Source organism: Varanus komodoensis, unplaced genomic scaffold, assembly GCF_004798865.1.
Source record: "Varanus komodoensis strain SLA01 unplaced genomic scaffold, ASM479886v1 scaffold6_2, whole genome shotgun sequence".
Lineage (NCBI taxonomy): Eukaryota > Metazoa > Chordata > Lepidosauria > Squamata > Varanidae > Varanus > Varanus komodoensis.
Genome location: NW_025336346.1, coordinates 2,485,440 through 2,512,225, shown reverse-complemented (window position 1 = coordinate 2,512,225; position 26,786 = coordinate 2,485,440). Strand labels below are relative to the sequence as shown.

At 40.2% G+C, this 26,786-nt stretch overlaps 1 protein-coding gene across 1 annotated transcript in view; it reads right to left on the bottom strand.

Annotated features, from left to right (window-relative positions):
- BSN (bassoon presynaptic cytomatrix protein) overlaps positions 1–26,786 on the bottom strand; it is a 235,216-nt gene that overhangs the window by 153,111 nt on the left and 55,319 nt on the right. Inside the window, exon 3 of the mRNA XM_044451493.1 lies at positions 21,999–22,859. Coding sequence (XP_044307428.1) covers positions 21,999–22,859 — 861 coding nt within the window. The remainder of the gene's footprint in view (positions 1–21,998; positions 22,860–26,786) is intronic.

The following is a 26,786-nucleotide window of genomic DNA, read 5'->3' as shown; positions in this document are numbered from 1 at the left end:
ATTCTTTGTTTAGCCTATTCTAGGTGTGAGGGATGGAATCTTAAAAGACAGCTGATAGCAACTTCTTCATTTTTTCCTTATTCCATGGTATTTCCCACTTCTGCAAAATGACAGTGGTTCAAAAAGATGCTCCAGGTTTGACTGAGCATATATTTGTCATTTTGAGTTGCTTGTTATCTAGGTATGTTTGCTGTACTCGATTATGAGAACAGATCAATGCAGTCTCTTCCTTAGTAAAGCATACCTGTGAGAAAAAAGGAAGTGGTCATTCCTCCCAAAGGATCAGTTTTTTGTTTGGGAATATTTGTGGAATACTTTCTTTATTAGTTACACTAATATATTAAACTGTATAAAAGCATTATAAATACATACATACATACTTTCTTTCTGTGGCTTGAAGCTCCTTCTGTCTGGTCCACCAACTATGACACTAATGCAATAGAAATAGCCTGGATTCGATGATCCATTCTCCTTTTATTTATATCACACTGCATTGTACACAGGGATGCCTTAGAAGATGGCCCAGAAACTTCAGCCACCATGGTAGCCAGGCTATTGATTGCAACTGGTCCTTATGGACATAATATGGCTGCATTAACCATTATTATACCAACTCCCCTGGCTCTGAGTTCATTTCTGGGGCCAATTCAAAATTCAGGGTCTAACTTATAAAGTCCTTACAGACTAAGGTCACTTCTTCCCACATACCCCTACTTAATGTCCTGATATTGTCAAATGAATTCTGCTCTGAGTACCCTTGTATGATAAGATATGCTTTTCAGCTTTTCACATGTTTCTCATATTCCAGTTATGGAATACCCTCCATAGAGAGGTTTACCTGTTACCTAGTTTAACATCCTTTTGGACATTAAGATATTTGTATTCTCACAGGGTTTTAAATTGTGCATTTATGTTGTCACACATGTGTATGCTTTTTTTTCTTAAGGTGCTTTAGGTGGTTTTAATTTTGTTAATTATTATTTTGAAAATTTCTGTATCATTTACCATTCATATTGTTACTACTTCATGGCTGTGAGTTTAGCCTTTGTTTCTTTTAACATGGTTGCTTTATTATTTTACTGGGTTGTTTTAAGATACTTATTTGTATTTTTGGATTTCATCTGTGTAATTGTGTGAAAAAAATTATATGCCATATAACAAAATAATTAAATACAGCCTATATGGATCTATTCCTAAGTCTAACTCAATTATGTCCCATCATACTTTTTTGTGTGATTTGCTTGTTTGACCAAGCTGGGCAACTTGTGGACCTCCAGGTGTTTTGGCCAGCAATTCTCATTAGCTGTACCCAGCAGAGCCAATAGTGAGTAATGATGGGAGCTGTAGGCCAAAGTATTTGGGGGATACAAATTTCCCAATTGTTGTGTTAGACTGCTCTGGTTTAATTTGGACTGCTATCTTCTTCTGGTAGGACTCATCCTCTTACAGTTACATGGTGGTAAAGTTAGCTGAATAGTGAAGGGGGAATCTTTACATTGTTTCATGGTTACTTAAGGCACAGAAGCCCTACCCAAAAAAAGGTGAATCTAAACTTAATCAACTCCTCCTTGTTAATATGCTTTGTACAGCACATACAGTTAATAGTTAAGAGTGGCTTTCCAGGAACCATGTCCGTACCAGGACTTAATAATGTTAACTAACCCATATTAAATCCATACCACTAAATACCAATTAACCCAGTTAGCAAGTTCATGCAAATCAGGCTTGGGACTTTCAAAGAACTGTAGCTGATTTAACACATAAGGTATAATATACAGCAAAGATCAAATACTATAGTCAGGCTTCATTTATGTGTCCCTTAACACCATAATCCCTTCAGAGCAACAATCCATGTTACCCATTTATTTACAGATTTAGCAACATTCTGCATTTGACCCTTGAAACACCAAGTGGGTAAAATTACCCAGTTCTGCATCACTACAGTATGAACAGATACTTTAAAATTTTCCACAAGAGACATCTGTTTGGTAATAAAATTATGCATTTTTCATAAAGCACTGAAAACATGCACTAATTTTCACTGGCCTTATTTCAGAATTTTCTATCACTTAAAAGCTAAAGCTTCCTACACCTACACTTCCTGGTAAAACAATATCATCAGAAGTCAGCTTATTAGTAGCAGTTTGCTTACTTTCACCAGCATTTAATAAATATGACCAAAATTTAGATGATTATAAAACCAGGAAAAGTTGCAAACTCTCTAAAGATAGATGTAGACATTATAAATGATCCTGATGAATTAAAATACTGGGATGAAAACAATAAAATAAAGCCCACATAGGCTTATGTAAATTACTGTACACAAAGAAAGCTAGTAAGGGTCCAGCATTACAGGCAAAAATGTAGAAGCTGTTTTTTGACATTATGAGAAAAGTACTCACAGTTTTCTCTCCATTATCAGGAAGTGAGGAAGTGGAAATACAAAGAATTATTTCATAATGTCCTTCCCTGTACAGCAAGATATTCTGGGATCACCCACCAGATATCTCAAAAGAGACAGTACCATCAGATCTTGTAAATATGAGTATCATGTAATGAACAGGTCTGTAGAACTGTGTTGCTGTACCTTTAAGGGACACCTTCCTTTATTGGGGCCTGGAGCTGTGGGGCCTGGAGCTATTGGGGCCTGGAGCTGTGGGGCCTGGAGCTATTGGGGCATGTGAGCTGTGCATGTGGCTAGCAAAATATTTCAGCTCTGCTGTGTTTGTTGTTTATTCTTTGGCCACAAATGGAAGTCAGTTGAAACTTTCTGATTAATGATTATTAATCATTAAAAATAATAATTAAAAATAATAATCATTTTATTATTTCAAGGTTATTGAAAAGACACAAGGCATGTCTATTTAACCAGAAAACAACCATAGGATTTGGAATCTAATGGCTTCAGCATGAGAAATGAACATATCCCCCTTGCCTGCTGTTTACATTATAAAAACAAACCAACCACAGAATTCATTTTTTTTTTCAGAATGCAAAAGACAGTGAAGTTCTACCTGGCAACTCCCTTGGTCTCTTTCAAAGGTCACACTGCTGTTTTTAATGTGCGTTGTGCAGAACAACATGGAGTGACTCTTGAAATTCCTTCTTGGTGGAACATTCAGGCAATGTGAGATCCTAGTCATGCTAACTTATTTCCTCTGACTGGTACTTTTTAATACTCCATCCACATGATGAGAAGATGAGACTCACTCCAATCATACTGGGAAACATCAAAGGCAGAAGAAGAGGAACAACCAAATATGAGGGCCTGTTTCCATACCCCCTTGTAAAGGAAGTCACAGCCTTGAGTTTACAAGAACTGATCAGGGTTGTGAACAACAGGACATTTTGGAGGATGTTCATCCATAGGGTCACCATATGTCAGACATGACTCAATGACACATGACAATAGCAGAAGGCTCCATTTCCATTTGCCAGGCTATGTCAGAGGTACAGGAATGAATTTGGCAAGTAACTGAATGTAACAGCTTATATACATAATCTTTATTCTTGAACCTGTTCATCTCTGACCTGTTTATTATCATGACTCATGAATGAAGGATTCCTAGATAGTCCAAGGTATTGTTTTGACTCAGTTTTATTTGAGAGAATTTGCAGACAATAACAAAATAATATTTATTCTTGAATAGGTGGAAATGTGGAATTCACAGCAAGTACACAGTGCCATGAATATGACATGAAAGTGAGAGAAGTACTTAAGGGCCAAGCTAGATATGATGAGGTAGCCATATTTTTCCATCCACATGTCTGCTTTATTTGTATATGAAGTCTTTGGCTTGCTCTGTCTGAACCACGCTGAGAAGAAATTGTTGAAGCAGTACAACACATGTGCCGTAGGTAAAGAGTTGAGTTTTGCTCCTTTAAATGTGCAAGCATAATTTCTCTAGGCCCAGTACAGACTTATAACACAAATTCCCCACACACAAAAGCCTTGTCTGTTTTGAAAATTTGGAAGATTGATACATTTACTTTAGCTTCTTTAGGTGCATTTGTTTAAGCTTGGCTGCCTTTTCTGCATTTATAACCAGATATGACTATATGCCATGCTCTTTAAGCATTTTATCTGTCCATGGGATCTAGCTTTTCTATGCCAGACACCAGAAGCCTAATTCATTTATTTACATGTGTTCTATGGCCTATAAATCCTATCAGCTGCCATGTTTCCCACGGTCTCTAAGATTTACAAAACAGAAAAAACCTCTTATGTCCCTGACTCTTGCGGTATTTGTTCCACTCTTCTGCTAATACACCCTGCTGGCCCGTTATACCTAACATAGAAAATGCCAGCAGAAAGGAAGGAACATAGGTAGTTACTCTTTGGACAACTTGTAAAGCAAGGTGGATTCCCATGAAATTTCTGTAGTTTACTGCCCAATCACACTCAAACAGATATTAGTAGATATGTGAGCATGTGCCCACAAGCAAGCATACTCTTCTTTTGGTTTAAAGGAGGGCCTGGACCAGGACTTCACTCTAACAATGTATCTTAGTGTTCTGATTAAGGCTCACAATATCTAGATACCCAAAAGAGATACAGGGAAGGAAGACTACATAAAGATACTTAGCATTTTATTTATTTATTTATTTATAACTTTTTTTAGACCATCCCTTACCATGGTCTCGGGACAGTTTAACAATAAGTAAAAACAGAATAAAACAAAAATAGAATAAAGCATTAGACAAAATCTTAACCAATCAACAACAGAACTCATATTAAAATCAAATCTTAAAATACTGCGGAAATAAAAAGGTTTTAGCCTGGCGCCGAAAAGAATCAAGTGACGACACCAGGCGAAACTCTCTGGAGAGTATATTCCAATTGGGGCACCACTGCAGACAAGGCCCTTCTCCGGGTACTCGCCCAACTGATCGCCTTCAAGGAAGGCTCCCAGAGAAGGGCCTCTGTCCCAGATCTTAAGGGGCAGGCAGCCACATAGGGAAGGAGAAGCTCCTTCAAATAATCAGGTAACCATTTCCCTCATGTTTGGGGGCCAGCAGTCCAGACTGTGGGCCCTTGGAGCACTAGAGCTGTGGCATTCAAACTGTGCTCCATGGAATGCTGGGTTCTCCATGGAACGCATCCAGGAGTATAACATGACAGTTTGCTCTTATTATTACACTGAAATTGTAAGCTCTTCATTCCTTTGTTTCATTTAAAAGAATGAGAAAAAATAATTTTCTTTGGAGCAAAAAACAAGCATATCCAAGTTATTAAAATGAAGTATGATTTTTCATATAATGTATTAGTGATATTGTATTAAAATGTAGTAAATTTAGTATTATTTAGTTACTAAGTAATAAATGGGTTTATTAATGCATTTATGGGTAGTTTCTGTTTAGATTGTATGAAAAGTGTTCTTGCAACATTAATGTTTTGTTCAAATACAATGCATTACGTGAAATGTATTTATGAATGGATTCCGCACTGATTTTCCACACTGAGAAGGGTTCCTTGAGTATATCAAGTTTGAAGACTTGAGCTCTAGACCAGTATAAATGCTGCATTCCCCTTCTCCTGATGCTTGGGATGTGGTCACCTCCCCTGTGCTCTCCTTCTCATTAAACAACAAAATTTTCACCTATTTTGTTTCAATTATATGTTTTTATTTTCATAAATAAAAGAAATGTTACAAATAAAAGAAAGAAAATTGGTTTCACAAGTTGTATTAGTTGCATTTTATGTGGTTTTAGAAGGTATTGTTTTATTTTGTTATAATTATGTTGTTTTTCCTGTTTCTTGTGAGCCGCTGGAGTAGCATTCAATCAATCAATAGGAAAGGAAAAAGTACCAAGGGATATTACAGAAATATAGCATATAATTTCAACATCTAACCTGTTCATAAGAAAGCAAAAGTTTCTATCTCCTGCTTTTTAACCTATTTTACATGTAAAGTGGCCAGACAAATTGAGAACTGCCCCATTACATCACATTTCGCCTAAGATACTCCAGACACTGCCTTTGATATCTCAGCAACAGTTTAGGTCTTCTGGTCAGGCAACCAATCACAAGGGGAGCTTCCAGATGAGGTCTGTATCAAGCAATTGCCCTGCCTCATTCACAGAATTTCACAAGGGTCCAGCTGATGTTGTTTCCCACTGATGCTTTGCCTCCCCTGCCCAAAAGTTAAGGAGGAAAAGGCAGAATAGCTGCACAAAGTCTTCTCACTGGTAGTGGTAGTAACCTTCCCTGTTTGGAAGGGAACTTATGATCATGGTAACTACTGCAACAAATATGTCTGCAAATTTCTCTGGTCTCCTCCTTCCCTTCTTGAGTCTCCTTCTTCTAAAAAAAAATAAAATGATACAGTCCCAGAAACTGGGCAACACTGCACTGCCTACCGGGATTGCCTCAACCCATTAATCCTCTTTGGCTAGGAATTACTAAATAATTACATTCCTGGTGAGAATGTGCCCCTCCCAGGACAGCAGAAGGTGCTTTGACTAAGTAAAACAGTAAGGGTTCTTAAATAAAAGGAATTCCAAGCATAGCTACTCCCATCTAAGCCAGTTAAATCTCTCTCTCTCTCATATCATAGAAGCCAACTGGGAATATTCAAGGACTGAAACCAACATAATGGGACCAGATACATTTCAGTACAGCTGCTTGCCAATGGCAGCAGTTTTTGGCCTTACATTTATTTTTCAAAAGCGTATGTGTAGAAATTAAAAGAATTTAAACGTTTATCTCCTCTCTCCCCACCCTTTTCTTCTGTCTGTTCTTTTGATGCCTGGGGATGTAACATACTCCTTTCAACTGCAGAGCTAACAGAGTGCTTTATGTAATTTGCAAGCATGGTTCACAAAATGCAAAAACTGGAAGTAGGACAGGATGTACCATTTTTTTCTTTCATTCATTATAAATTCAACTTTGAGTTTTACAGAGTGTGTGTGTGTGTGTGTGTTTTCAAGGTCTATTCTCCACCTTGATATGACTAATTTTTTTGAACTCCAGTATGAATTGTTGAGTTTTGATTGCAAATCAGAACCTCTGCCAATCTTGGCACATGAATACAGATGTAAACTCTCCCTTGAAAACTGCTTGAGCAGACCCACTGGCAGGCAAAGTGAAGTCAGGCTGCTTAATGTAAAGTAGATCAGGGAGGGGCTGGTGATTGAATCACTGAATCTCGAACCTTACAGTTGAAGGGCCATAGAACGTCATTGGGCCCAAGCCCTTGCTCAGTACAAGACTCAAATCTCTCACTCAGATGCTAGTGAGGCCTGATCCTGCTCAGCTTCCAAGATTAGGCAGGATCAGACACTTCAAGGTCTAGCAATTGTCTAGTATTAGACCTGCGCTGCCTCTACTAATGATAAAGGATGAGATAATGAGGACTGCAGTGCCATTCACAGTTCATCCTAAACATTCAAAGGGTTACAGAGGAATTATTAACTAAAGACATAGAGCTTTCAAGTAGATAGCAGGGGATTCTGAAAGAGAAAATGCAATGCTCCTTTTGCAACAAAAGCTACACAGGAGGAAGAAGCTGAGCAATCATGCTGAGAAGGACCTTGCAATAGTAGCCTGAATTCACTGGAAATGTGTGCTTATAACGAGATGTGGCATCACAGCAAGAACCTTGCACAATTCTAAGTAACATTCTGCTAGTCTCCCTGCTAAGGAAGAAAGAAAATGACAATTTCAGGAGGTCCTAACAGTTCAAAATCCTAATAATGGTCTTCTAATTTATAATAATCCAGTAACCAAGTACCCTGTCTGCCCCTTATACACTGCCTGGGGCAAGAGATATATGATGTGCAGGTTAATATTTTTGAATACATACATATCATGCTTTTCTTTAAAGTTTTGGCAAGTGAAGGCTTGCCCACTGCTCTCTTGTATCAGGAAGCAGGGTACATATGCTGTCCCCACCGTGTTTGGGAGGAGGGTGTGAGAAGGATCTTTTAAAGTGGGATTTTCTAGGTCCCACAGGGACCCCCTCCAGAACCCTGTTCTGGCACCAAAATCATCTGTCTTTTAGATACCCTATTTAAAAATAGGAGTGACAATACAAATATTATGCTATTATTACATAGCCAAGCAAACTGAAATTGCATATTATCGTACTGAGGAAGAGAACACTATATAAAACTAACCAATGCTACCTTAAATTTCAGATTTAAAAAGTTACATGTACAGGCTTTGAACTTTAGTCTTGCTTTCACAAGTGAGAACTATTTTGGATGTGACAGTGTCAGTAGGTGAGGAGAGGAACAGAAAGTACACTCTGTCATGTCTGAAGGGAATTTTGGATGGTCCCTCAACCATATTTACAAGCTGTTCCTGCACTGGGACTTGCATATCTCTCTGAAGTTCACCTCCCTCCTAAAATTAGCACAGAGAGCACTGAAATAGGTTTTGATGCCTTCCATCCTTGAGACAGTGCAAATAACGAAACAGAGATAAAAGTAATTATGCTATTATAAAACAAGCAATGTACTATAAAGATACAAATTTCCCTTTGATGTATTGAAATAGATGTGATTTTGCCCAATTGAGCATAGAACATGTACAATGCAAATGCAACGCTTAGAATTATCAACTGGCATTCATGTTTAGCTCATGGTGTGTGGGGTAGGATGTACTGGGAGCAACCCTGCAATTTCTAGCACGTTACAAAAATACAGACTTTTTATTGACTTGCCTGGACCAAAGTCTCCTGTGGTCCTTTTCCTAGATATTGTTCCAAACTTATTTCATTATTGGAGACTTTTTCATTGTCTGTACACTGAAATTTCCTTCAATGTACTGAAATGAATATGTAAATTAGACCCTCTGCAAATACGAATTAGAATTTTAAGCATGTTTCACTTGGAAGTAAGTCTCTATAGATGTCTTTAGGATTGCAACCTTGATCTGCTAATTTGTTCTTCTCTTTAACAGAAGTTAAAAACCAGGCTATTTTGTAGTAGCCTCACTCTTATTTTTAATGTACTGTATCAAATTGACTAAGGTATAGCCAGATAGATACATGAGTGCTGCTACATTAATTCAGAGATATTTTCAAGAAAAGAAATGAAAAACTCAGTCCCATAATTCTAGAAAGATTTCAGGTGTTCTTATAATATGTGAAGATAAATAGAGCAAAGATCATCACTACAAAAACCATGCTGGATACTCTATTAGTCTTTTCGATTCTCTTTATAGTTTCCTACTCAGATACTATAATTTTCTCCAGTGGAAATCTGACACAAGTGATATGTCTTTTAGCTTATTAGCTGAAGGGCCAAACTGCCATAGATTATTTCAGTATGTTCTTCATTGATTCAGTTTCAGAGGGGAGTTTTTTAAAGACTTTAGGGAATACATGAGGCAATGCCAGGTAAATATCCCTAAAAGCTTTTTCAAGCTGGTGCCTCCTCTATTTATCTACTTTATCTCCCTGTAGATCTCTATATAAACATGATTTATTTGGATAGATATTCTGGGTTAGATCTATGTATATGAAGACAGTCACTGTATTTGCTATAGTTATCCACTCTTTGTTAGTACTTCTGAAAGACTGTAGGATCTACTCCAAATGCTGGCTTGGTTGTTCTGTCAACTGACAGAAAGCACAGAACCTATAGTATTTTTCTAGTACATTAGGGATATGGCTGCCTACCACAAAGTCTAAAGCAGCCTTCCCCAACTTAATGTCGCCCATCAATCAAGTTAGTTGGGGCTCAAGCCCTGAACAACAGGGTGAGCTAGTCTAGAAAGGTGTTGGCCACAGTAATGTTTTGTGAGCAAGACCACCCATCTGAAACCAGAATATTTTTTCAGGTGAATTGTTTTCACAGTTTTCTGCACAAAATCTAATAAGTCTTTACCAACTGATATGTATGGCATCAAACTTATCACATGTAGTCTATGAGCAAAGTATGTCTATGTCCAAACAAGTTATGTGCAGAATGTGACTGTTACTTTAATTAGCTTGTATCTTTATCCACACAAGGAAGGAAGGAAGGATGGAAGAACAGAATCATTTGCACCAATGGGTACAATCAAATAATGCCCATGTAATCCAGCTAGGATAAAATCTAGACCTTCCTACAAATTGCCACTGATACAACAGTCAAAGCAGAATGTAATGTGACATGTAGTTTCTGCTCATTAATTGTTCGTTCAGATTTCTGGAAATCCAGCAGAGGAATTAATGACCTACCCCATCAACTAGGTTAATACACATACTCACAATTATCTTTGTTCATTAGTGATTTCATAGAGTCACAGCTTCATAGAATACGAAGGCTAGAAGGGGCCAAGAAGGACATTGGGTCCAACCTCCTGCTGTTGCAGGTCACCAGTTTACACCGTTCCACTCAGATAACGGTTCTGTTTCTTCTTGAATGTCTCTAGTGAGGTCTTGGCAAAATGTTCCACTGTTGTATTGCTTGGACAGGAAGTTTTTCCTCATGTACTGTAGTTTAAGTCCATTGTTTTTTGTTCTACACTCTAGAATGAGTGAGAAGAGGTCTTTCCCTTCTTTGTGACAGCCTTTAAAGTACTTGTAGAGTGCTATCATGTCTCCTCATAGCCTTCATTTCTTGAGATTGAACAGGCTCAGTTTCTGCCTCTCATCATAAGACTTGGTTTCCAGGCTTTGGATCATTATTGTTGCCCTCCTCTGAACTCTCTCTAGATTTTCAGCGTCTTTTCAAAACCTGGGTGCCACAACTTCACACAATATTCCAGGTGAAGTCTGACTAGTGCAGAGTAAAGGGGAACGAGTACTTCTTTTTCTGGAGGCAATACCTCTATTTATGCTGTCCAATATAGTGTTTGCCTTTTTTGTGGCTGCATCATATTGTTGGTTCATATTTAATTTGTTGTCCACAACAACTCCAAGGTCCTTTTCAGTGCTGTTGAACTGAGTATTTCCCATACTGTATTGATTGTATTGATACATTTGTTTTTCCCCCTAGGTAGAGAACTTGGCATTTGCCCCTGTTGAATTTCATTCTGTTTCTTTCCACCCAGTGTTCTATCTTATCTAGGTCACCCTGGATTTACTTTTTGTCTTCCAGAGTGTTTTCTATTCACCCATTTTTGTACTGTCCACATATGTAATTATCCTTCCTGGTACTTCCTCATCTAGATCATTAATAAAGATGTTGAAGAGCACTGGTCCCAAGACTAAGCCCCATGGCACCCCATGCATTAATTCTCCCCAGCTTGAGAATATGCCTCTGATGAGCACTTTCTCTAACCAATGTTGTAGCCAGTTGTGGATCCACCTAATAGAAGTTCTGTTGAGCCCACTGTTTGCTCATTTGTTTATCAGGATGGTATGGAGCACTTTGTCAAATGCTTTGCCAGAGTCTAGATAAATTGTGTCCACTGCATTCTGCTGTCCATTTGGGAGGTTACCCAGTAAAAAAAAATGATATTAGGTTAATTTGGCATGACTTATTCTTAAGAAATCCATGTTCACTTCTGTCCATCACTGTATTTTCTTCAAGGTGAGTACAGACTGGTTTTTTTTAATGATTTCCTCCAATATTTCCCCAGGGATTGAAGTTGAATTGACTGGTCTATAGGTCCTGATTTAATAGGAACACCCCCCTCCTTATGTTTTTGCATAATCCCTAACCCTGACCCTACCCCTTAAGTAACCCTCTCTTCTGCATTCTGCTCATCAACTGTTCTGCATGTTTGCCCCTATATCACACCTTCTCTCTCCCCATATTTCCCTCCATACCTCGTCAACATTCCAACAAGATAACCTGCTATTTGTTTGCTTTTCCTCCCACAACACCTTGTCATCAAGTCACCTCTCTCTTCCCTTAGGACCACCTTCTTCTCTAGGCATTTCCTTGTGCCTTAACTGTTACATGTATCATAGCAGTGGTGTATTTTGTTCCTTACTTCCTTTCTTAGTTCTTGGGGGTGGTACAGTTCTATTTTCACTTTTGTTTATTGATTTTGCACAGCTTTCTATTAATTAATGGCAAATTAAACAAAATACAATAACGAAAGGTGCTTGCCATATATGTTAAGCAGGGAATCGCCTCAAGTTGCTGCAATATTGATACAGAGTAGAGAGAACTGTAGAGCTATCATGGATTTTCTCCCCAGGGAAGGAGGTTGGGAAAGCAAACCTGAAATAGCTTGGCTTCCACAGCTTGAAATGGCCTCCTCAGAGATTTAAACATCCAACTTGCTGGCGGAAGACAAGAAATTGTCTAGGGAGGAAAGTTGTGAAATCTCCTTTGGGGTTGGCACATGCATCACCTAGGGATGTTTATGTACAGAATATTAGGGCCAGGAGGCTTGAATGGAGCCATTTCTCTCTGTCTCTGTCTCCTCCTCACCCACACTGAACTGAAAATCCTGCACATGGAGAGGAGGATCTGTGCACCTTTGAGTCTCTCTAAACATGAAATAAAATGTAAAACAGGAAGTATATACTAACCCCCCTTTTAAAGAAGCATGGGCATATACTCATGCATACTCCTCTCATACTTTACGCATACCTTTCCCACTTCTCATACAGAATTCTCCATTCACAGAGTGTGTGAAGCAGTGATCCAGTCCAGTGAAAATATGTGCTTCTATAAGTGCATGGCTGGCTCCTGATCCTCTTTTGCCAAGCTTGCTCTCATAGACTCCCTTATGCAGCACTATCACCTTTCAAAAGAGGAATAAGTTAGGGAAGTCTTTCCCTACCTGGTGCCCTCCAGATACTTTGGAGTACCATTTCCATTAGCTCTAACTAGCACAGCCAATGGCCAGTGATGAATTTCCAGAGCTATGGTCCGCAGCAGCTGACAAGCACCAAGTTGATGTTGGGAGATGTCTGGAGGAGCAGAGGACTGTTGTGTTGAAGTGGGCAGATTTTCCCCATGCAAGATGCTCAGACTATTTGTTGTCATGATAGCTCTGGCTACAGATGAGGGTGCTATGGGAGCAAGCGCAGAAGTCAGGGCCGTCTTAACAGCATTATGGGCCCCGGGCAAAGCAGTGTCCTGGGGCCCCTACGACAACTATAACTACTGTTAATTTTGGAAGTTTTCCAATTTTCCAAGGGTTACCATACACAGATTAATATGGGGCCCACGGGCAAGTGCCCATCAGGCCCATGCGTTAAGACGGCCCTGCCAGAAGTGTCTCTTCTTTGTACTTCAAGATTTGTCAAAGATGGACCAAAAGAAGCTACTAACTAATAAACTGATGGTGCTACTTCTCTCCACATCACAGTTACAAGTCTGCTTTTCAGCACTGAGAGTGGCAGGAACAATGCTGATGGGAGTTCATCACTTCTCTGAAACCATTAAGACAATGTCTTTGGAAGAAGCCCTATCTTCCACATCCATTTCCCCATCTTCCTCCATTTTGCAGGCTCAGTCTAACTCCCTTGCATTTCAGAATGCATTTTCTTTGGTCTATCAGAATGAAATTACTACACATTCTCAAAAAAATAAAAACAAATCTTCTTCACATAGTTTCATGTTATTGTCACCAGTCAAGTCTTAACATTTTGATCATATTTAAACACTGCTGAAAATGTGTAATATATTGAATGTTCACTTGGAACAGAAATCTATCTTCCAGTGGGAACACAGGCTGCATTATCCTTTAACAGTTTCTACTAAGTTCATATTTCTTAACAGGTCAGGCCCCTGGTGTGTCCATAGCTGCATCTGCTGACCTCTGTGACTGCAAAGCTAGAACAGCTAAAGAAGAAAAGAGCCGCAGTGTAGCGCTCCTGCAGAAAATGGGAAAGCTGCAATCTATGCCACTGCTGCTTGCAAAACAAGTTCAGGCATTAGAGAACCTCCTGCAGATCCAGCTCAGCTCAGGAAGCCATAATGTGTTCTCTTTCCCTCTCCCTCTGAAAACAATCTTCAAAATGTTACTCATGGTGTAAGGCTTGCTAAAGTGATACAGAGGAATAATTCACATAGAAGCTCCCACATAGATAGACAATTTAAATCCTTTGAACTAGGTTATGGCCATTTTCAGGGAGATAAAACAATATAAAAATATATAAACAAAATAGACTTGGAAGGGATCAAAAACATCATTTAGTCCTGATAGAAGATAGAACACATTACGCATAACACATCCTTGGATTGTCTATTTAACCCAGTTTCACAACTGTTTGATAACTGAAGTGGACTGTTTTTCTGAATTAATATTCAGCAACCCTGCCCTCTCAGTTCATAGCTTTGTAAGAGTTCATTCCCCATTCTATGTTTTCCACAAGAAGATTTCCACAAGAAGCTTGCTTCACTGCATGATAACTGGCACACCTAACATTTTCCTATTGCATATTCTCAGTTCTTCACTCAGATTTCTTTAAAATTCAGTTGTGTGTTTCAGATATTATTGGTTTTGAAAATTTGATAGCAAGACATTTTTTTCTTTCTCTTACACAAGAATGAAAGGTAAAAAGGGGCATACTTTTTACAAACATAAGAAATGTAACATTTTAAAGAATGTGTGAGTCAATGTATACATAAGGAAAACTAAAACTGAAAAACATGTAGCAAGGTTAAACAGGTAATATGCGTATATAGTACTAGGACCTGCTCTTTTGGGAGATTTATTACAGTTGTGCCACATAACACAAATTTCAGGAAGCTACCACAAGTTTGGGGAATTGACTTTGACCCCTGAGACCTATTGCACCATATATGCTATCAGAACTATCCCCTAGTAAAGTGATTCTTTGCTCCTGTTTCATCATTTCTTTTTACACATTTTATGCTGATCACTTGAAATCTCAATGAATACATTAATAATTTTGAAAAGGTATAGTGGAAGAAGGTACTTAAAAATCTATTATATCTGTCTCTAGATTTGTAAATGAGAGGAACTGGGAATAGAGTATTCTCATGGATCAAGGAGCCTTGTCAGCTCTAACAGAATGAGGAGCTTCCAAGAAGCCAGACAGAACCCAAGATGAGATATGTAATATAAAAACGTTCTGCTTTGTTCATTAAACTAATGAAAAGGTAGGAGTGAGTGATGGACACATGACCCCTTTTCTTAAGCCTTTCAGCAAGTCATGTGACCAGAGCCAAAATCCATGTATTAGACAACATAAACTCCAGTGAAAGAAAGTATACCTTGCAATAAAAGAGATGGGAAATAGTCTAACCTGCACAGAAAGCCAGCTGAGGAGGGTCACTGGCAGGATGGTGTGGCCTGGTGCACCAAGGAAAACCCTGTTTGCATGGATTTCCCACAGTCAGTGTTCCGACCGGTGGAAAAGCCTGCCTGGAACATTCTGGGTGTGGCCTTGGATTCACCAGATCCAGAGCCTTCTTGCACCCCCAAACATGGCCCAATATTACATCCACAAACTACACTAGCCTCATGTAATACTTTTCTCTCTCTCTGGAAAAACAGAAAACGGCCATATCCGCACTCCACACCTGCCTGCAACACCACCCATCCTGGTGACAGTGAACCAGCATGGTTTTGGACATGGCGATTCATCTGACCTCTTTCCCATCAGGTAGGCCTTTAAGGTGCCATAGATCTCTTTCTTTGTTTCACTCTAACAGGCTAACGTGCCTATAGCCCTGGAATTAAAATCAGCAGCACTTAATTCCAAGCAGGCATAGTTGTTGAAAACAACTTTATGTGGCAGACAAGAATCATTTCACATAATCACAGAGTCAGAAAGGACCTAAACGGCCATGGAGTTCAACTTCTGCTGAGTGTAAGACTCCAGTAAAAGCATCCCTGACAGATGGCAGTCCAACTGCCTCCCGAATGCCTCAAATTTGGGAGACCCCCAGACCTTTCTAGGTAATTGGTTCCATTGCCATATTGCCCTGATAGTCAAGAAGTTCTTCCTCATGTTCAGCAATAATCTGGCTTCCTATAGCTTGAGCCTGTTGCTCCATGTTCTGTACTCTGGCATGATTGAGAAGAAATCCTTGCCCTCCTATGTGTGACAACCTTTCAAGTATAGGAAAAGTGCCGCCACATATCCCCTCAGTCTTCTCTAGACTAAACATGACCAGCAATTTCAATCTCTCCTCATAGGACTTTGTTTCCAGTGCCCTGATCATCCTTGTCACTTTTCTTTGCATCCTCTCCAGCTTGTCTACATCCTCCTTGAAGTGTAGTGCCCAGAACGGAACACAATACTCAGGATGGGGCATAGCTAGTGCCAGATTTCCTTTTCTATTTGCACGCAAAAACTTACACTGCCTGTAGTCTTCTGTTTGTTTATTAAACTGTAGTATCGACTTCCTGATAGTATATTGCTTATGAGCAAAAGGAAAACCAACAGAACTGCAGTTACATTTTCTAGTAGGATCGAAACCAGCTCCACAAGCTTGGTGAACATTGACTTTTGATTATGGCAAAGAAGCATATTCACGTGGCTGCAACTGGGCTTGATTTTGCTTTGATTCTTTGTATCTGTGAAGGCTTGTAAATGTAATCAATTATCCCGTTGATAAACTCACCACAAGCAACAATCACACAATCGGCTGTATACATTTTTTCTAACTCCTTTTACAGAACTTGCACTGATTCAGCTAAAATTGGATCCTAGGTCTGGTTAAAAAAAAAAGAGTCTTCCAAAGCTAAGCCAGACTATTGGCATTAATAGTTCTGAATTGAGACCTTCATTCACTCAGCCTGAATTTTCCCACATGAGGAGAGAATGGGGAAAGCTCCATGAACTCTATCATGAGCTTCTTGGCAAAAAGAAAAGAAAAATATGGAGTAGAAAGAAACTAAAAGGCAGGTTTTTGTACTGGACCCAAGGACTGTGCTCCAGCTCCAATCAAATGGCAATGAGGATGCCATACAGAAGGCCTGCCATCACCCTTGCTTCTACAAGTAAAGCAGCAATAAAACAGTAAAAACACAATAAAAAGAATGACAGTGGCAAACATTTTAAAAGACATCAAATATCAGGATAAAATAAAACTTACAGCCCAGTCTGATATCACAGAAGCATGGAAAGGTCAAGATAAAGTAGTACATTTTCAGGGCCTTCTTAAAAGCCAGCAGGTGCCTGGTGAACCCCTGATAGCAAACCATACCAGAAGCATGGCCCCACTGTGGAAGTAAGGCCTTTCTCATGTGCACACCACCAAACCACACTCCTGGGTCTCTTGCAGAAGGGTAGGCAGACTATTATGGATGGGTCAAGGCTTCAAGTAATTTTATCTGAAACCATTTAAGACTTTAAAGGTCAAACCCACACTTTAAATTAGACTGTGAAACATCCTGGTAAGCCAGTGGAGCTCTTACAGATCACCTTTCCTCAGCACTACTTTCCCCAAATACTGACCTGCTTCACACATAATGACAATTCATGAATTAAACAGCCCAGCAGTTAGCAGAGTCTCAGGGGTGCAAGCAAGCATGCTGCTTTCTGCATGTACCACTTCTGATTTGTATCCACTTTCTGAAATGTATGCCCTATGTTTAAAAAATGCCCAGCATGTTAAATGCAAAGTTACATTTGCACCATCTGTAGAATACTTCCAAATGAGGCAGAGGCATATTTACTGTTCCAAAAGATGTTGTATTTTTCTATTTCTAGCCCTCATTTATTTTCCCACTGCTTTAACCAGCTCTCCTCACCCTAAATAAAGAGGAGAAAGATGGAATAGTTGTAGAATGCCTTTGAACTAGTAGCACGAGGAGCTAGGAGCCATTTGTCTGAAAGCATCCATACCATGGCCATCAGAAACAAAACCAAACCAAACCAAATTTGGCAGTAGCATCCTATAACAAATATTGGGGTGGCAATTCCAGAGCTCTGTGAACTTCTGTTACACTCACGAGAGACCACACAAAGCAAAATTCCGTTTTTTGAAAAGTCAAGGCAAGGGATGATTTATTGACCTTTCGAGACCATTAAAGTTCCAGATTTCAGTGCCAGGAAGTGATTTGTACACCCATCTGTATGGCTCCTGCTAAGCATTCCTGATTGGCTGAAGCTTCCAAGAGTGTATGCCCCATATTTTCCAGTCATAGAAATGCCTCTAAAATGGTATCAAAATACCTTTTTCAATCTAAGGCATGGACCTGTCCTTCAGTATAGAACTATTCATACAATGGCTATGTTCTCAAATCATGCTATTGAAAACTGGCAGCTAGCTGTCAACACATGGCTGTATGTGTCCCTGTTAAAAAGCACACATTCCCCTGTCAAAATGTTATTTTAAGGGTGATGTAGAGATTTAACAGCTAGCTGTCAAAACTCCTTTGCTCTGGAAATGGGGTGGGATGCACTTTTGCACTTTGCTGAGCACCTAGAATCTCGGAAGAAAATGCAAAATACAGAGAACTCTGAAGAAAGTCGGGGGGGGGGGGAAGAAAAAGATGAGGGTTTTTCCACAAAGGAAATGTAAATCTCATCAACTTGTTCTTACAAGCAAAGATCCCACATGTCTTTGCTTTCCCTTGACTGCTTGCTGTTTTGACAGCTGTCAAGAGAAAGCAAAGTAACCCTATAAGGATCCTCTTTGGATAACCCCCAAGGCATTGTCCATCCAAGGCTTCTTAGTTTCACACTTGTAGAACTGTGTACTTCTACAGTTATACAAATATGGCTCATTAAAAATATTTACATTAACACAAAATGAAAAAATATCCTGCCAACTACAGACAGCCCCTTCTATATGCCATTTGGGCACTTAAAGGGGGCAGTCACTTGCTGTTAAAAGAGAGATCATGAAAACTGGCTATTATACTAGAGCTTGTGATGTCAGAAGAAAAAAAAAGTTAAGTGTGGAGGAGTAGAAGAAGCCATAGCAAAAAAAAAAAAAAAAAAAAAAAAAAAAGGGGGGGGGGGAGGAAAAAACCAAAAAAAAAAAAAAAAAAAAAAAAAAAGTCTATGGTTGTGGTGAGAGACATGCAGCCAATGGCAGCCACTCCAAAGTACCAGGTGAGCACTTGTGGGCTGCTGCTAGCTAAGCCATCATGGCAAGAGCTGCAAGGGTGTGTTGCAGCCACTTTCCATTACTGACAATGGAGTCGGTTGCCTGGGTTTGAAAAACACAACAACTCATCATGGGTAAAACAACCCTCTCAAGAAGTCATGAGTTGTCAGGGTGGTTTGTTGCCCATGGACAAGCCATCTTGTGAGAAGGAGCCAGGTTTGTTTGTCACCCACAATGGGCTGTCATGTTGTGCAAGCCCAGTCATCATGTTATGCTTCATGAACTTTTGCAGACCTCCCTGCTCCTTCTTGTCACTCTCTTCTATTACCCAGTGGCTAAACCCTCTCCACTCGCTCTTGACACATGGAGTTTATGGACTGTGCTAATCTATGTTGAAACTCTAGCTTTTATTCAGTGTTTTATTCAAACATTACTGATGTGGGACCTGTTCTGCAACATGTAACATGGCACCATCTCTTGCTCAATTCTTTCAACTTCAATGCATGCAAAATGCCCTGCACTGTCCTCAGCTTAAAAGTGCCCCTCCAACATGCACGTATATTTTTTTTACATTACCTGCTACACCAACTATTACTGGCACCACTACTCAAAAGTTATAATGCAAGGAATTATTACCCAATTCACAGAACTGCACCATGTGGCCATTTTTTTCTGGCAGTGAAAACAAGGAAGGAAATCCCCAAGGAAAGGTTTTGTGATGCTTACAAATAAAAGCACACTTGCAATTTCCTGCTCATAGGTAGGCTGTCCAAACTTGTTACCTGTGATTAGTGCAGCATTTTTTGCTTTCCTAAGGTAGGCTTTGACTTGGGAGAGTAAGGAACTTCATGGCTGTCCATGGGTAAAGGTAAGCACTACTTGTTTCACAACATCAATAGAACCATCACAGACAGTTATTTCAACTCCATCATGGAAATGCCGAAGTGTTACACTGTAAGGGACATGATAGCTCTTTAACTGCAGCAGTTCAAGTAAGCCGGAAGCAATTTAAAGTCATGTGAGGAACATCTATAGGCACTTGAAATGTCACGGTAGCTTTGTTTTTCCTTTTGGGAAATGAAGGGTGTGGTAAGGGCTAAAAGGAATTATGCAACTTGGAATTAGGCCAGGTAATCAGGAACTGGATTTTATGTCCCATCCAAGTAACAGATGCTCCAACAGCAGTGCGGCACCTCACAATGCTGCCTTTATGCTGCTTCACTGCTAATTTGGAAGCTATAAGCTTCCCAGAGCATCAAAAACTGATACTGATCCCCAGCCCTATGTTGCACTGCTGAAGGAAAATAGTAGAAAAGTAAAGTTTACAAGATCAATTATGAAAATGATCTCCCACTATAAAAGGGAATAATGCCCTGACAAACTGCTCTGAGTCTGTACTACAGATTTGACTCTACATTTTAACCTTCAAGAAATATACTCAGCATATTGAAGTTATACATATCAGAACCTTTACTACCTAAATCTCATTTATTCTTGTCCAAATTGAATCCAACAGGGTCCTTCCACCAACAAAATAGAAACTGCTCACAGAAAGGATCTTCCCACTGAAGTCTCCCCTGTCCCCCACCCCACAAATCTGTCCCGGGTGGGTTCATGGACCCTTTGGAATATATTTGGTAATTTGGAGAAGTCCGGTTATACAACATTGGTTTAAGCCACTGGTTCCTCCCAAACCAGCAGTGCTAATTTAAATTCAAATTTCTGATATGGCAAAATGTTTCTGTCTCCAAGTCTCTTTGGAGAAAGAGGTTTTTACTGTACTTCAGATAAACAACACTGTTTCCAGAAAACTTGTCTTTAACACCCAAGAAATCATCCACTTAATACACAAAAGGATGGATATTCTTATTCTTCATTCTAATCTCCATTTTTCCAATGGACAATTAATCCAAGCCATGTGACTCAGCTTTCCACCATTATCACCTCTAGCCATGAGATCCCTACTAATGTTCAGAATATCTGATACACATAAAGAGCATAAAAGAGTGCTACCAATTTTACCTTTTGTCTGGACATGAAGGGGCCTGCAATAACCATGCTACCTCTGCATCACCAGTTCTATCCCATTTTAGCACCTAATGATGTCTAGATTTTATTAGCAGAACTGGAGAAGAACTTCATGTACATTTTTCAACTACATGTAAAAATATGGACATTCTCCAAGCAAACTTCATATTTCCCATTGGCAATGAAAGTGGCATGGCATAACCAGACACAAACCACCCTCATATTTAGAGCTGAGACTTTATTCATTATCAAATGATGGCAAAAAAATAAACTATCACTCCTTTAAACACCAGAAACCCAAGGCCAGAAAATACATTTGGTATGTTTCTCATCCTGAGGAACATGAACAAGATGTCAGTGTGGTGACTGATACAGGACTTTTGGTAGCTCAAAACCTTTCCCCTTCTGCAGTTTCTCTACCCTTAGTCACAGGAACAAACACCCATAAAACTAATTTCAGATTCCATGCATTTCACTCTATTTTTTTCTTTGGCAACCAAAGCATTATTGTCAAAGTATATCCCACTGAGTGGTGAAGCACATTGCCAGCTTAGATTGTTATCCAAATCAGCAAATCCAAAACAGCTCCTTTTTCTTACTCATACTTGACTGAGGATTTTGTCCTCAGAAAATGGAAACATCACTTGCCTACTGCTATTGTGACAGTATTGCTTTGCCAAGAACCTTACTCTTCTACCATCCAAAGTCGCATCCCTACTTTTTTCCCAGGAAGCTTTAAAGATAGGCAACCTGCTGTCCTCCAGCCGTTTTAGAAAACAGCTTCCCACAATCCCTGATTGCAGCCATACTTGTAGTCTAAAACATCTGTGGGGCACCAGATTGCCTGCTCCTTTAGCACCTCAACAAGACTGTGGGGGGAAATGGGAACTGCACAAATCACTTCCTTTGACATGTTTGTTAATCTACTAACATAGCTCCCAATTTGTTCAATCAAATCCATCAATGCTGAGCATAATGTTATTTATATTGGAACCCACCACAGGAAAGCATATTACTCCTTAATATTCTGTTAACTATAAAGGCATAGAATAAGGTTGCAATAAACGGAAAGATCCCTCAGGTCCAGAAAACCTCCTTACCTCCACCAGATGAGGTGTTGGATTGAATCCGCACATGTTGCAGACCTGCTGCTTACAGGTTGTACAGCTGTTGTAGTTGGAGGGTTCCCCAGAGCCCACATTGAGCTCTGCTTTGCAGAGGGGGCACAAGACCCTTGCTTTCGGCACTTCCTTTGGCTTGATAACTTGTTCGGCTTTCACTTGCTTTGCAGCTGGGGCAGTTCCAGCCTTACCCTGCATTCCAGGTGCAGTGCCTGGGGCTTTGGGGCCAGCTTCTTTGCTGGCATCACTGAAGACAATTTTTGGAGGCACTTTGCCAGGGGACTGCTGACTTGGTGGGGTGGCCTCTGGCTGGACAGACATGAGTGTGCTTGCCTGGGTCAAGAGAGAAGCCCCAAATCCAAACAGTTTCCCAGTGAGGCCCTCTTGGGGTTGCTCTGGTGCCCCAGTACTGGGGGGAGGGGCTGGAGTCTTAGCAGGGGAGTCTCCCGCAGTCTTTCTCTGATCAGTGGACGAAGGCTTTGCTTGCTGATGCTGAGGGGAAGACCTCACCACTTCCTGAGGAGCAGCAGGTTTTGGCTTGGCTTGGCTGTGCGGTTCCCTCTGTGCAGAAGCTGAGGGTGGTTTGGGGGTCTCAGGCTGCACGACACCAGCAGTGGGCCTGGGGCCTGGCTGCATAGTTCCTGGTGGTTTCTCTGGTCCTTTTGCCACTTGGGGCTGTGGCTGTGGCTGCGGCTGCGGCTGCGGCTGCTTGGCTGGGGAATGGGAAGGGGAAAGGGAAGGAGAGTGTAGCTGCTGCTGGCTTTTGGAGCGGGGCGCTGTGGTCATGTCCATGCCCAAAGCTCTCTGCATCTGGCAATTTAAACATAACCATTCTTGCACCTAGGAGATAAAGAAAGAAAGATGATCCAACAAAGACACATGCAGAATTCAGTTATCAAACAAGTTCTGATGGGGAATTAATTGGCAGCAAAAATAGTAACTGTTGTCTGTCTTCTGCATAAGCAACACCCTTTACAGAACTGGAATGAGTATATGGCTATAGCCTCCTTCTTTACAGAAATATTTTACTGCTTGTCAAAGCTGAATAAGTGGTTCATCTAGCAATGATTACTCTCTCCCAAGGCCTCCAATGAAGGAGGAGGCCTCTCCTCCATGCCTCACAACCAGAACAAACCTATTTCTATAACCAGGCTCATGTTTTCTGCTGGCCTTCAAGTAAACATCATGGGAGCCAGAGTAGGTGACTTCTCAACTTTGGTCCTTTTCAGTTATCAAATACCCTGGCATATACTTTGCTAGTATTGCTTTTTTTCATTGCCAGCAAATACTTTTTAAACCTTGATGTTTCTGCTGCTACGTTTTTGAGTAGGTGCATTTTTAGATCTTATGATACATATTTTAGTCTCTGCTGTTTTTCACTGGTTGTTTTATTAAGATTTTGGATTAGTTTTTGTTTGTACTATATATCACCCAAAGAAGGATTAACTAGATTAATAAATTTCAGAAATAAATAAGCAATGCCATGCTTCACTGTATGTGGAACTTTTTCAATCTACCATGAAGAGGCAAATCGCAGAAGTCACATATGCAGGCTCATCTGTTCATACTCCACCTCAGCATGAGCACAGCCCTGCTGGGAGTTCAGCTGCAGCTCCCACCACCATCATACCGTAAATTCCCAAGGGGATCACCTACTTGTATGTGCCAGCCCTACATTGAGTGGCCATTCTGCAACAGGTTAACTTATCTGGAAACACTTGAGCCAGTTGACAACTCTGGCTAGGGTGCTACTGTTTGATGCACACTGCATTCCTGAGCTTTGAAAGGTTGTAAGTGTAGCTGCCTCTCAGAGGCGAGGAGGTAAGATTCAGCCTTCTCTGCTAGACATACAGCTGGGTGAAAGAAAGGCATATTTTCACTCAATAAATGTGAAACCCTTGAGATACAAAATGAAAACTGTGGCACGCCTTGGCTAAGCACTAACAAATGAAAATTCTCCCTGTGAGAGATATATCCAGTGACACATTAATATCTGAATCAAGTTAATTAAAGAGGCTTTATGGGAGCTGCAAGCCTTTGATTCTTGCAATCCCCAGGACACCATGTGACCGTACAAATGTTAATATATAACTCACTGCTGATTAATCATCAGCTCTTCACAAACTGGAGGTACTTTTTTTCCAGAGGCAAGCTAGTGCAGTCCTAAACAGAAGTAGAGTTTTAAAAATGCAAAATAATAGTGGAGAACTTCAGTGGTGTTATTGAGACAATTAGTGTGGCAGCAATGCATTGTGATGGTCTTGTATCCAACAAATACAAAGTGTATTTTAAACCTTATCTTTTCCATGCTACCTCCCTGAACACATTTCCCCCTTACCTTGATGCTAGTCATCTCCTCTGACACTGTATTATATTCTCAAACTGAGCATCCTCTGTTTGGGAATATACCTGAAAGATGTACCAATTCACCATCATACGCCAAAGTCCTGAAGAAGTCACATTAAAAATTTGGAGTATGTGGCCATTCTCATTCATTCATTCATTCATTCATTCATTCATTTGACTTATATCCCTCTATAACTAGTCCAAAGTCTCTTTAACTGGATTACAACATTTTACTTAAAATAACATCAAATTTAAAAACACATAAAAGCAGCATACTATAAAACAGAGAATATAGAATAATTCTGTTGAAATGCTATGGCTGGTACAGAGACTTAAGGGATCCAGATAAGACCAGCAGGTAGTCTGTAAACAGTCTCTAAAAGAGACATATTCATGTTATGGGGAAAGCAGATAGGGAGATATTTTTCTCCCTTTCCTATAGTACTAGATCCCAGAGTCATCTCATAAATCTAGTTGGATTCAGGACAGATAAAAGGAAGTAGTTCTTCACACATGGTTAATCTATGGAATTTACCTCCACACGGTGTAGTGAAGGCCAACAGTTTGGGCAGCTTTAACAGGGGACTGGACACATTCCTGGAGGGGAAGGTTGTTATAGAGCCGGATGGATATGTCCTGTCTCCAGTGTCAGAGGCAGGGTGCCTATGTACCCAATTGCTGGTGGACATGGGCAGGAGAGTGCCATTGTATTCAATTCCAGCTTAGGAGTTTTCCATGGGCAGCTGTTTAGCCACTGTATGAACAAAATGTTAGACTAGCTCTTTTTATCTTCTTCTGCCCGTTTTACACTAACTCTGATCTGTGGGCCAAATGCAGCTCTTAAGACCTGAAAATCTGGCTCACAACACTCTCCCCAAGAAAGTTTCTATTGAGGCAATGTGATCCTTGAGCCAAAAAAGATCCCCTGGTGACAAACATTGCAGCGAAATAACCATGCTGCTTTGAAAGGAGTGTGGTGAGAAGATAGGAAGAGGAAAGGAAGGTAGGAATGCTTCATTATTTCCTTCCTGTCAGGATAAGCTTTGCCTTGATATATGTGGAGGCAAAGCTCCCTGTGATTTGAAATGTACAGCCACATCTGTGTGCCATAAGCATCTGCTCCGCAATCGGTGGCCCCACTGTATACCAGTCTTAGAAACAGCACACTTATCAGAGATGCTTCCAATCACACTGACACAGCAGCTAGTAATTGCTTTACTTAGCAGGAAAGCTGCAAAGGCTGCACTGAGACAGCCACACCAGGGGAGATTGAACTAGATGTTCCAGCTCAAAGTGCTGTCAGGAATCTAGCCTGTTACCCATCTGTGCAAGCAACAACAACACTCAGTCCTACCTGACAACTGTGTTGCTTGTCTGCATTTGGAAAGGTGGCTGGACGAAGGGAATTTTGTGTAGTAAAACTGGTAGGGAAACAATAAGCTCCCCATTCCCCACTGGCCACTTGTCTGTTCAAAACTGACTCCTCACAGGATTTGAAAAAGGGACCACAGTGGCCATATAAGCAGTTGTAATTAATGTGAAGTTTGCCCAGAGGATATCATAAGATTTCAGGAAAAATACTACCCCACATCCTAGCAAACGCAAATAAACTTTATAGGGTTCATATTTTGCAAGCCATTCACCTGATTCAGATTTCAGTTTCATATCTCTAACACCCTATTTATTTGGAAGTAAACATTACCAAATTTGGTGGGACTTAGTTCCAAGTTATTCAGCATAAGGCTGCAACTTAAACCATCCTTAAAATCCTCATCAAGGCAAAGGATTTAATGGAATCCTCAAATGCCTCTCTTTGGGTTTCCTAACTGAAAGACTGTGTCACTGAAATGCAAAAACCTCCAGGGATTGACTGATAAATGAAGGCACTCTTTTCAAACAACAACAACCTAGCCACAGACTATCAATTCTGTTACTGTATTGTTGTTATGTGCCATCAAGCCATTTCTAGCTTCTGGTGAGCCTATGAATGAATGCCCTCCAAAATGTCCCATCCTTGACAGCCCTGCTCAGCTATTGTAAAATCAAGGCTGGTGATTTATAGTTGTGTGCAAGATGGAACTTCTCTAACAATTTTCATCAGTACAATCAAATTAAGCCCATCTTATTCCCAGTAAGTTTGGTCCCTTGGTGCAACTCTTCTCCTTTCTATTCATTCTCTCTCTCTCTCTCTCTCTCTCTCTCTCTCTCTCTCTCTCTCTCTCTCTCAAACACACACATTTTATAGGATTTGAAGAAAAATATCTTCCAGAAGACACAGCTAACATAAACATTTTTCTTCTTTTCATGGGCAACACCTCTGTTATCTAAGGACAGGTTTTCCAGTCAAGGCACTGAGCTGTCAATTATAACTACCAGAACATTCTTCCAGCAATTCAGCCCAAGGCAAAAGTACAAACCTTC